The following is a 12,931-nucleotide window of genomic DNA, read 5'->3' on the forward strand; positions in this document are numbered from 1 at the left end:
CTGAACCCTTTGCAATCCACCGATGCGGAGTGAGGCGAGTGCTTCTGCCTCTGTTCTTCTCACCATCACAGACACTTCATGCTGTCTTCCAGATTCAGACCCTAACAACTAGATGAACAAACTTTTTTACAGCTGAAGAAGTGATGACCATGTAAAAGGACGGTGAGGTCGCTGGCCGGCAGGTACGTGCGAGAAGCTGCACTCCAGTAACACAGGGAAAAGCTATCTGGTTTTTTGCACACCCAGTGCTTCCACCGTATGAAGCATTCACTGCTCAGAACCCAGTCCCACCTCAGCATGCAAGGAAAATGACGCCACTTTGGAACTGCCAGGATGGCTAGAACCACCGCCGATCCCACATCGTACCATTTTTCACCGTCTGTTAAAACCACGCTTTAAACCAAAAAGACAGTGAATCTGGTTTTGGCCACCAGGCATTGCCGAAGTCAGGGGTAAATCCGTTGTAGTCCAACTATCATTTTACGGCTAAAAGATGAGAATCAGAAACATTGTTTGTGCTGTATTCTGGAAAACCACATCACAAAGTGTCAGGCTAACTCATTAACTCCTTCCAGTTACTACCGTTTTAGCCACTGAAAACTACCTATCACCCTTTTATATCACCATGAACACCGACGCTTTCCTTCAGAACACTTAATATTTCTAACAATTAATCATCTAAACGAACCTGGGAAAACAATGGCTTTGCTGCTCTCTTACATGTATATACTGTACTCTGGCACGACTTTGTGCCAGCAGTTCGGGAGATGTAAGACATTTAAGGAACCCCCTGCTGCAGAAAACAGTTACTACTTCAGTGGAACAGGTCCTCCAATTTTATATGGTTTGTTCAATGCCAAAACTGGAAATATTCAGCAGTTTAAACAAAATCATCTACACCTCTAATACACCCCCCTTCCCAAAAGGGAAAAAAAAACCTTTAGCAATACAGCCCCAAACTCTCATTTTCTTATTCTTAAAAAGTATATTTTGGAAATTCGTATCAGCTAGGTGGAAGTAATATTCTTATCTGAGTCATTCAAGCACAGGTTACAGCTCTGTTCATTTGCTGTTCCATGCCAATATTCTGCCAGAGCAGACTGATAATACAAGCAAAAAGCACTGATTTTTTTCCAGTGAAGAACAAAGGCTTCAGCATCGACACTTCCTTCGGTAGTCAAGGGAAAAGGGAAACCTAACAGGAGTCATATAAAAGGAGCGACAAGAGAAGCTGGAGATCTGGCTGCACCGACTGCCCCTGTGCCGGGGCCATCGTCAGGAAATGAGACGGTGAAGGCAAGGGCATCCCTTTCACAGTCGCATGCAACAGATGAAATTAAATCAAAGTGTCCTGCAAGGAGCAAGCGGCAGAACATCAACAGCCAAGGGTTCACAGCATGGCATGAAATATTACCTGCTTTCAAACAGAAAAAAAAAAGTACCAAAAAGTTTGAAGTAATGTAACCGCGTCTTCTATGTGGCATAAGCAGAATTTTCCACTCCAGTCACTGCCTGGCTCAAACTGATTTCTTCAGATCATTTTCATTTGTCAAAGTGTCACGCTTTGGAAACACCTGCTTGCAAGAAATTCGGAAATTCTGAATATCCGTGTGGCTGTCACCTCCCTGTCGGTGCAGCTCATGGGAACTGGCTGCGCTTCGAAGTTACGGCAATGAAGTCGAGTGGCAAGTGATTTTTAATTTTGCTGGAAGTATTTGCTTATCTAACTTCAGAGTTACGATGATGATGTTCTAAACAACACTTGGTATGCCAGCATTCTGGCTGATGGTGAGGCAGGAAGAACCGAGGAACTTCTGAGCAAAACCAGTTGCACTGCTCACTCCGGCGCATTCATTCTGTTTTCCCTACTCCCTAAATCAAAAGGCAGGTGCATAATGTGATTACATTTCAATAGCTATATAAAAGAACATACTGGGATGTTAAATATTACTGGAAATGTGCAGAAATTACTAGTGGCGCTCAATATGCACTAATAACATGCTTTTTGATGAACCATGTGCATGCTTTGGCTACTTTGTCATGGCTTGTCATACAACGGATGTTTCCCACAGACAAGAGGTGAGTATTTATAACGAATGCAAAAAGCCTCCACTGTTGTTGTGAAGATTTTGAGTTGGATAAAATGCGCTGATGAACTGTGGAAGTCGGATTTTGCGTATGTGCCCTTTACCGCATAATGGCAACAGTGCATACACGCTAGTCTGGACTGCCTCGATTGCGAGGAATTACCAATTCAAGATTATCTCCCCAGATTAAAGACTTTTTTAAAGTTAGCATTAATCACATACAAACACACATGCACTTTTAGATGTATCAGTATGCTCTGAATATGACCGTCTAGTTTATGTTGTCAGGAAACACCGTGTGGCTAAATAATAGTCACAAGTCCATAAAAGATTAAGCCTCTTTCCTGAGCTTTCTGGCTAAGGCTGAAAGAGGTATTTAATCCGCTTATTAAAGAAAACCCTTAAGAATCAAATAGCAATACTGACCATGTACATCTGCAGAGTAACTGGAGTATTTCTGGTGACATCTGTACTAATTGTTGCTCTTTGATTTTATTTTAAAGGAACCACAAGCAAATGCTGATTTTCAGTATCAAACTGATGACTGTCAACAGCTTGCTAGATTTCCCTTCTGAAAATGTAATTAGTAGCACAGAAATAATAATAAAAAGATGTAAGCATGTTAACATTTTGGGAGTTCTGGAATTCAGAAGCACACTCCACATCACTTGTTTCAGTTGAAGCACTAACCCTGCCTGGCAGCAAAGGAAACCAGACAAATACGGGTATTGACAAAGCAATCAGAAGAGATTCCACCGAGTTGTTCCTCCTTCCATCCAGCTCCATATCCTGTTCTTGGGATGGAAAACTCAGTTGCTGCCATTTGTTCATTCAAATCTACTATAAAATTTTACTGCAGCATCACCAAGTTAGTAAAGCAAACAGCAAATAAAAAAAAAAAGAATCCCTTCTCCATCAAGGTTATAAATTTATCCTTGAATAAAGCAACCACAGCTTCCTTCCCAGCTTTGTCACACTCCATCCTGGCCTCCTCCCCCCAGCCCCCTCCGTTTTTATCCTCCTTGTTATATCACAAATTAAAAGCTCTCATCTGGTCTTTTCTGAGAAAAGCAACTGCTGTAACCGTGCCAAAACCTTCTGGGGTTATCGGGGTTTCTCACAGACACAATAGTTCACCTACGTACAACAAACTGTAAGCAGAGGGATTTAGACCGCCAGCTTTTCAAGGACTGAAGAATGTCTTTGTTTTCATGTATGAGCACAGGCAGAAAATTCTTTGCTGCATTTTGCTGCTTTTATTCCTCTTTTCATCCTTAAAAGTATATTGCCTCAACCTCTTTGTAACAGGTTGTGTAACAGGGTTTTCATTGAAGGCCCAAACAGATTTTACCACCTTGTTTCCCCTTGTCTGGCACTGCTTTGATCAATTCAAAGCTTTTTGATCTACTATTGATGAGCAATTCTTCTGCAGAAGACAGAAGCTTGAAACGACTGTATTTGGAATTTCAGCTGTTGAGTTATGGGTTTGTAACTAGGGTCTGACCAAGATCAGGAGTACAGAAATATCAGTATCAGTCTGTTGTCTTTAAAATTACCTGGTTTTGCCCAGCACTCCAGTACAGATGCTGCTTTTAGCTAAACGTGGGTTTTGCTAAAAAATTCAGCGGGTTTAACACTTAGATGGCACTCTCCGAACCAAGTGATTTGTTACAACTTACTGGTTTGCTCTGGAACCATTTCTTTCAGCACCTTTTTTGCTGACAGTGCTTCTCCGTTAAACCAGGAAAGATCACATCCAGGGGAGGTTCTTCCCCAACAGCTTCCGTGGTGGGGGCTGTCCCAGAGAAAGCCCCGTGCCCCCACCAGTGGCTGCAGGGTCCTTCGCCATAGGAAGGCTTCCCTAGGGCTGCGGGCGCCTTCGCGGGAGAAGCTGGTGGCTGAAGCCGAGGGGAGGGACGGGCTGTGCATAATTCCCTTCTGAACAACGTTTCAGAGGAGGTCGGGAGCAGATTAAGTAGGTATGCTAGATAAATCAACGCACTTCTGATTTGACGTATGAAATTAAAACTGCAGATCAGCACAATGGCTTGGGTATCCCTGTTGTGTTCTCGTCACAAAACCCCGCTGGCAACACAGAAGAAGGAAACATTCTACTTTGTTTAAAATGGAACAAAACTGTTGCCTACGAAAGGTGCCCGCGTTTCTCAGCCATGCTTTTAGCTGTTCAGAAGCAAACCACACAAAGCGTTCAGCAGAAGCGGCCCCAACCCTGCAAACCTGTACGGAAACGCACGCGTATCTGAGTACAACCAAACGCTGGGGGCCACTAACCATACATCCCTACACAGCACCGAGCCTTCTCACCTGTAATTCATGCAAAAATTGGCACCGTGCTCTACCATTGCAGGAAACTGACAACATCAGAAAAACATTTACCCACGACATGGTTGCAACATCCAGTATAAACGGAAGCTTTCTGCGTATTGGAGGAAAAGATTTTCTAAATACGCTATCTAAATTGCCTCACCTTTACAGCCTGTAAAATTCAGATGCTTATTTATGTAAGCCTGAAAGCGATGTTAACAGAAAAATAATTTATTCCTGACTGCATGTAGTTATCTGGTGTTATCTCTACTAAAGCACGAGAAAAAACTTTCTTTTCTGGCCTCCAGAAGTAACTTGCTTTTCAGAAGCAAGATACAAACCACAAAGAATGGGTTGTGACGCGTTTCCAGTACAAAACTTCTCCAGTTAAACCGGTACTATTGAGATGTACTATAAATACCTTTCCAGAATGATCCTTCCTTGCTGCATGGATCCTAGTAACTGTACTGAAGACAGCCACACGGTTTCAGTACAGTTTCGGAAGTATAATTACTCGCCAGGGACTTCAGCTGAATGGGGCGAAGACATTTGCAGGCAGCAATTATAATCAAGATCACTTTGATCTGGTGTGAAGAAAGAGCTTCCAAAAACTGGAAATTCAATTCGTCTTAACCCATATTCAGGTCAAGTCCACAATCAAAAACCCAGAGCAAGATCTCCACTTGCCTCTAAACAAGACCAAGAGTGTCTAACTGTCCCTGTTCCTTTAAAGGCATTTTCTTGCATGATTTTTAACAGTCTTTACACCAGCTGGTCACAGAAAGGCTTCCTACTCACACCAGTTAAACTGGCAAATCCAGAAATAGTTAAAACCAGTGCAAACAATGCAATACATAACAGCAAAGAAGAATCTCCAAGAAAAACCCAGCCTGTAATGAGGACCACAGTCAAGTGCTAACCATGCAATTTTCAGTCTGCATTAGGAAAGCCAATAAACATCTAAAAGATGGGTATTAGTTCTGACAAGTTTATGCACACTGGTTTTTTTCCCTCAAAAACCCCACAGCCTTTCAGCTATTGTATTGTTCATGAAAGCTCCTTAATTCAGCACAGACATGTCCTGCGTAACCTTTGATACAAGCATGAGATGCAAAGTAATGACGACAGACACATTTTCTGCAGTCTTCTACCCAAAACATTTCCAAATGTCCGCATCGGAGCATTTTGGAGGATGAGACCCTCAGCCTGCCTGCAAGATGCCAGTTAAGGAGTAATTCAAGGTTCCCAATTTTGAACATGACAAGAAGTAGGTCTTTTGTATTGAAAAGATGTGTAATACCGGTACAGTCTGAAAGAAGCTGTTATTGAAGTAATTTCATTTTCTTCCTATCTATGGCAAGCCTAGAACTGCTGCATGATACTTTAAGATACTCTTCATTTGTCTTGACTGACCCCAAAACTGTTTAAGTATAGAAAAAAAATTAACGGATGCTTTCTTCACTAAGGTGAACATTTTCACAACTGCAGCCATGGATTTACTGCTCAGGCCTTTCAAGAACTTCATGAAGGCCCCAGTGGTGACAGGAGGTTGGTATTGTCATCCTGTGGCCTTGAGAAGTAGTTGGGGATGGCAGAAACCACAGACTTCAGGGTGGGTACAAAGGTGATGAGATGAGAAAAAGCCGTAACCAGCTGAGAGGTACTACTGTCGGTCTACTGTTCCCCGGAGAGGAATCAGTCATGGGGTGGAATACAGTTTGCAATGGAAGTACCAGTGGTGCTTTTGGGTTGGCGAACAGGCGAAGGCCCCATCCTCTAACAGCAAACCTACTGTTGCCCAGTCCATACCCAACACGGAAAATCAAGCCAATCTTTCAGAGACCTGACAAACTCTTCATATTTTAGCTCCATCACCAGCTGCTGCAAGATGAAAAAAGTGAGAAAGTAATGCACTCAGAAGTTCTCAAAAAGGACCTGAAATCCTGTGAAAATGAGGGCTGGACTGTACCAATCCCCTCAAGAATCCATCTGAATCTTGCATTGATTTATCAAGTATCAGAGTGGGAGAAATACCTGTGCGAACAGAACAGATAACACCACCACCACAGCCATACTGATTTCCTGAGTAGAAACGAACCCTTTGTGATCAGCGGCACCCACCACAGGGCACAAGTCTCCAGCAGCGCACACGTCTGCTTAGGGGCTGGTATCACCAAATGCCAGGCGAAAGGCCAGAATAAGGCCCTGCTGTCATAAATAACTAATCAAGGGCCGAACAAAATGAAACTAAATGCAGGCAGCTTTCCAGCAGAACACCTGCCTGCCGACCGGTGAAGCTGGCAAATGTAGAGCATTTTTCCTCAAAAGCTTTACTACTTCTTTTCTTCTGATAACTTCCCGTGATAGGTTCTTTTTCTAAAGAAGACATAAAATGTTTATTAAGCCGTACATTACAATGCCCGAGTTACTGGCAGGGAACCGGTGCCCAACCTTTGATAATCCTTGGAGGCCTCCCAACCCAAGGTTGTGTATCAACCCCTCCGGGCGCCAGCGCTGCTGTTTTTCTGAAGCCTGTATTGAATGCTACCAGTGATGGCTCCCTCTCGGGCTGCTCAACAACCAGCCTCTTTTTCAGGTGGATGCAAGTTCTCTTCTAGTCCCCCAACAGTTTTTCAGTAAAACACAACCCAAGGGAACTTCATTTATTGAGAAGTGTCAACAGCCCACCACCTCAGAGCAAACCATTTCTTAGTGGGCGTATGAGGCAGCGTCGCTGTTCTCCTCCATCGGTTACTGAGGGTCTTATAATACCATCCAACAGAGGGAACGGGCTGTTACCACAGCTTTGTCATCTGCAGACAGATGAGGAAATTGAGTTATTAGCTGGTTTAGCCCTTGAGGTTTTTATAGGGGCAGCTCATAGTTCAAGCATCGACTCTTCAGAAAGATGTTCCTCTTCTCAACTCATAAAGAGAAATAGCTCTGATTCATCAATAATTTGTAAATATAGTCTATTCTTACAGTGTTGCCCAAGGAGACACAAAATTTTCCAAGTGCTGGAAACTATTCCTAAATGACACCAGTAATAATGAAACATGTATGAACCATTATCATACTTATCAACTCTTAGTTTAAGAAACTCTTCCTAGAATAGGGAGAACAAAAATAGCTGATTGTCATCTTTCAGGAGGCAACTGCTCACCTTCTCTCATGAATTTATACTGTGAAAACATTTTTGTTCCCTTCCTTAATGCAAATAGTGCTATTATCACACCAATCATCATGCACAGCTCTCAGAAGATTAATTTGATTGAGCGTCTTTGAGTAAAATAAGAGTATCAGCACAGTAATTGAGAAATTTCTGGAAGCAAAATGACCAGTGAGTGCCCACAAAGCCAGCATCACTACAGCCAGAGAAGCTAAATGTGTATGGACAATACTACAAAATTAAGCTGAAAATTCACGTACAAAATTAAGCTGAAAAGTCAGTACCACTGGAATAAACACTCCCACCAATTCAAGTCTTCCAACAAAGCCATAACTTTGTACCAACAGGCCAGTTCTGCTAAAGTGGGTTCAAAGAAGTGACAAGACCCCTATGAGTTATCCTGACCGCTCAGCTGGGGACAACCAGTATCAGCACTGGTGAGGGGCTGTGGCGGTGTGCTCCCCCCTCGCCTCCCACTCCCCCTCCCTTCACCTCTTCCAAGCGATAACCACCCGTGGCGGTGGTGATGGATGTGCCTGGTCCTGAAGGATGCGCCCACTGGGTGTGGGGGAGACAGATAACAGTACCATAGCCAAGGGCTACTGTGGAATGTGCCCACCCAAGCACAGTGGTCAGGATGCAAATATGACTGTGAGCCAATTATCTTAACCCCATCCCCAGCGAGCAGCCCCAGAGCCCTTGGAGCTCTCCCACACAGCAGCGGCTGCACGCCAGGATCTCCCCGGGAGCAGGGACCCCTCTCAGGGTCGCCCCTCGAGGTTCAGAGGTTCCTGACCCCAACAGATTCTTGGCAAGTGACTAAGAGCATGCTAACTCTGAAACCTTGGCTGAGGGATAGAAAGGATGGATTGCGCATTTACAATCTTTGAGACATGAGCTGTTGACCAAGTCTGGGACTAGGATTGGATCCAGCCACACCTTGGCTCCTCTCTGAGGGAGTTTAGAAAGCCAGGAGATCTTTTCTGAACCTCATGACTCAACAGGAGGGTCTCCCTGACAGTTTTGTCTGACCCTGTCCTCTGTGCAGTAAATAACCAAGGGTATCTGGCCATCGAATCTCATAAACCATCATTGCATTTACCACTGAACTTTGTTAACTCACTGTTTTACACCAATAAATCACATTATTTTTGCCTCCCTCTCACTCCATCTGCGACACAGGCAAAGACGTCCTTCCTTCCCTGTCTGTTCTTCACATCACCTGAACTTCCCCCACCTTTCCGAAGCACATAGATATTGTGAGATTATCCACCCTCCCTGGAAGCAACTACGGACACCGCAGGGCTCCACCTCACAGCTGCCCCGGCACATCCCTGCCCAGCCACTGCGGCACCAGGGGAGCAGAGGACAATGCCTGGTGAAGGGCCCAGGGGAAACTGAAACGCCAGACACCTCTTCTGCCCACCCCAAACGCCTGCCACAGATCCGATCGGGCTGTCAACTGGTGGCCTCTGCTGAAGCCTGTCATCCCAGGTGTGAGCTGCAGGCGGAGGACCTGCTATCCCACCACAGCCACACCGGCATCCCATCGGATAGAGGGGAAATGGACATCTTGTCTTCCCATCAGTCAGCCTCACTGTGAGCCCCACAATGGGAGACGTAACGCCAGCTGCTCAAGGTAAAATAGAGCATAAAGAAATAAGCAAACTGACTGACTGTTAACTGGCAATTTTTAAGGACAAGTGAGGTCAGGAACTTGGAGAAATTAAGTGCTCTGCCCTAAGCTGCAGCTGGAGAAGGAACTGGCTTACCCCAGGAGTTACTTCCCTTCTCCTAACACATCCATGTTGGATGTGGTAGCTCCAGGTTTGCCTCATTCATCACTGCTGCCTAGGAAGTTCATAGAATCACAGAATCGTTTGGGTTGGCAAACTCCCATCCAAGGGGAGCGGCATATGCCCAAACGCAGTAGAGCAAGGAGAAGAATTGACGTTTCTTCCACAAGCAGACAGCTTGCTAGAAATCCCATGGATGTTCCCAGGTAATTAGAGCTGTCTCAGACGTACGTGGGCTCCCAGAGGAGCTGCTTTCTTTGCACCATTACTGACGCACGTCATTTGACCTAGCTATATGTGCATCTCGTGCTTTCTCCACCTGGGTTAATCCCTTCAAGGAAGACTGTTAAAACAGAACGGGAATTACTTCCCAACTCAAAGCAATTTGGTCAAGGCTGCTGAAATCTGCTGCAGCATCCTCCTCCCTCATCGCATTCCCTACCCCGTCCCCTTCATCCAGTTTTATTTCAGAAGGAAACTGAGCAAAAAATTATTTATAAGAAAAACCTATGATCATAAGGGAGAAAGGTTTACTCTTAGTTCTGGAGATAGCATTAGAAAGAAGAATACCACTCTCCATTCATTACTAAATAAACAGTACGCAAATATTTCCAGAGCAAATTTTGTTTTCAGATTATTCATCTTACTTCTGAAAAAAGTTACCAACAGGATAGCTTATTCCATGGGAACGTGGAGCTGATTTCTGGCCTCAGTCCTGAGTTACCAGAATTTCCCACAACTGTTTACAAAATGGTCACCTCTAACTGAAAGGTGATTTTAAAAATATACTGAATACATAAAGGGCCTTGGTAAACCGATGAGAGTAGCACTTTAAAATCTATTTTGAGTCTAAAATAAAACCCGAGAAGAAGTTAATTAAAGGGAGTTTATCATGACCCCTCCTCCTTCTTCAGCAGCTTATTTTTCATTTTAGGAGGTCACTCAACACTTCTTCCCCTTCTCCTCGGCACTGGTGAGGCACCTCTGCAGTGCCGAGGCTCCCCGGTATGACAGCGATGCCGACGCGCCGCAGCAACTCCAGCGGCGTGTCCCAGGGATGACGAAGGGATCGGAGCATCTCTTGTAAGAGGAGAGGATGAAAGAGCCGGGACTGCTCCGCCTGGAGAAGAGGAGTTTCCTGTCCAAGAGGGAGGCTCTACCCGTCCCTATAACACCAGCCAGGTTCTTGGTGGTGCCCCGTGACAGAAGAGGCATATCGGATACTTAATTTTAAAAATGAGGAGAAACCATTTTTCCTGCGTGAGGGTGGTCAAACAGTGGAGTGGGTTGCCCAGAGAGCATCCCTGAAGAGCATCAAAATCTGCTCTGACATGGTCTCAGGCATCCTGGTTGAGATGGCCCTGCTCCGAGCAAGAGGTTCAACTGGGCTATCTCCAGGGGTCCCTGCAAACTTCGGCCATTCTGTGATTCCCTATTGCTTCTAAAGATCATAATAAATAAAGATATGCTGACCACGGCTGCCTTTCCTCAAAGCGCCGTTGTGCCTTCCGCTGCTGGTTGGGCTGGCACGGCCGCGCTGCGGTTGGCATTCAAAGCAACCATCTCCACCCCCTACGAGCAGCGTGCGTCCAAGGTACCAACACGTGCACAGACCCTCAACACTTCAGAGCAAGCCCATATATATCCCTTGCATTTGTGCTGCAGTGCTCACATACATTGCAACCTAAACCTTTCCCCTGCACATTCCCATTGTCTTCCATAAGGAAATCCATTATTTCCAAAGGTACAGCAAGCCATGTTGTGTACGCCTATATAAACACAAAGTTGCTTCCTGCATGCACTTGAGAGTGGATTTACCTGCACTCTCAAAAATCCCAAGAGTATAATCCTTTCCAAAGATGAAAACCAACCTGCTTCTTTTAGCAGAATAAATGAAAATCATCATGAAACCCGTTAGAGCTGAGTTTCATCTGTGCAGAATCATTCAGTTCCCGGGACAAGCAACAAGAATGAGCTCTCCTGTGCCATTTTGGTTTTAAGAGGATTAGTGGAAGTTACATGGGCTGTCTGACGACATTTTTGCAAGTACACACGCACTTGTGCCCATGAACATTTGATGCACACACAAAGTAAATGGGGAAATAAAAGCCGTCTGTAAGGGGAGGAAAATACACTGAAAATGTAAAAATAATGTATTTTTTCTGACCAAAATAAACCTTAAGTTCCTAAAACTATCAAATTGTGAAGCATTAAGCTCATGTCTGCATTCCCTTTTCCATTTCTTGCACAGACCGAGTCTCAGGCAGATGCAGCACTATCCTGATTTCTGACAAGCAGCATTTCTGTCGCCTCTAGAGAAACTTGCAGTATCACGCACAGAAATCCTCTCACTTGCCTGAAGAGTGCAGAATTACACTGCAAGTCATGTCACACGAAGGATAACTCAGTTGGGAGCTAGAGACAGGTGTCACATCCGTATCAAAGATGATCGGTGAACAATTAGCTGTCTCCATTTCAAAATGAGATAAATACCCGAAGCTAGCATATATGCAGCATTCCCTTGGAAAAAAATAATCATCCTCAATCATTATATTTAAAAATACACTGTCCACATTTTCACAGCAAAAAACCACACTAAAATAGTCTTAATTTTCCGTATTATCAATAACAATCAGTTATATACAGAAATATACACACACTTACATAACCTGGGTTATTCAGAAGTGGTTTCATATTTAAATTATATGGCAAAGTTATATTTTTGATTCCATGAAATATGACTATCGGAGCGTGGCACTTGAATAATTCTGAACCAATTTTAAAGCAAATTCAGTGACAGTGTTGCTACCAGTAGAACAACACTAAACTGCTTGGAAGAGGAACTTCCTTAGTGCTTCCTCCACTCACAAAGACCAGCGTTACCGGGATGACACCGGTCTGTTAAATACAAATGGCAAAGGCACCTTAAAAATAAAGATTCCGATTTTACAACCCAAGCTATGTTCGCCTGACCATGCGCTGCCCAGATATTTAGGTATGTCCAATTGCCATGAAGGAATGGCAGTGTGTCACAGCCACAAAACCCATAAAAATCCACAAACTACTCAGCAGAAGACAGGTATCTGACAGCAATTTAAAGGAAGAATGACGGTCTTCAAACTACCAAACCCCTAAGTAATTAAGTAAATGGGTTCTTCTGTTCACACGGGGAAGGCAGCAAAAGGATGACAACTGAGAGATTCAGAGAACCGCCTGTGTTCCAAGCTGCTGCAGGCATTAGCCTACCTGCGCGCGAGCGATGCCGCTTCCTCCGTGTGAGTTTGCATGCTCCCAGCTGAAGGAACGCTTCTCCTCGTTCTGCATCACCCCCTACCAGGGCACGCAGTTTCCAGCAAAAGCAAACACTCAATTATTTTCGAATCAGCGTTTTGAATTACCTACATGCTGAAGCAGGATGCATCTAACGCTGTATCAGAGCATGCCCGACCTCACACAAAAACTAAATTCCTACCTTACCAGCTCCAAATTGAGAAGTTCCTCCAGCTTTCACCTATCCAAAATAGCATTACAGGGGTGAATTAAAGATCTTTCGC

The 12,931-nt window shown here is 44.4% G+C and overlaps 1 protein-coding gene across 1 annotated transcript in view; it reads right to left on the bottom strand.

Moving 5' to 3' along the window:
• MCTP1 (multiple C2 and transmembrane domain containing 1) overlaps positions 1 to 12,701 on the bottom strand; it is a 193,874-nt gene extending 181,173 nt beyond the window's left edge. Inside the window, exon 1 of the mRNA XM_035889310.1 lies at positions 12,624 to 12,701. Coding sequence (XP_035745203.1) covers positions 12,624 to 12,701 — 78 coding nt within the window. The remainder of the gene's footprint in view (positions 1 to 12,623) is intronic.
• Between the last annotated feature and the right edge of the window lie 230 nt (positions 12,702 to 12,931).

This window comes from Egretta garzetta, unplaced genomic scaffold, assembly GCF_000687185.1.
Source record: "Egretta garzetta isolate BGI_Z169 unplaced genomic scaffold, ASM68718v1 scaffold12, whole genome shotgun sequence".
NCBI lineage: Eukaryota > Metazoa > Chordata > Aves > Pelecaniformes > Ardeidae > Egretta > Egretta garzetta.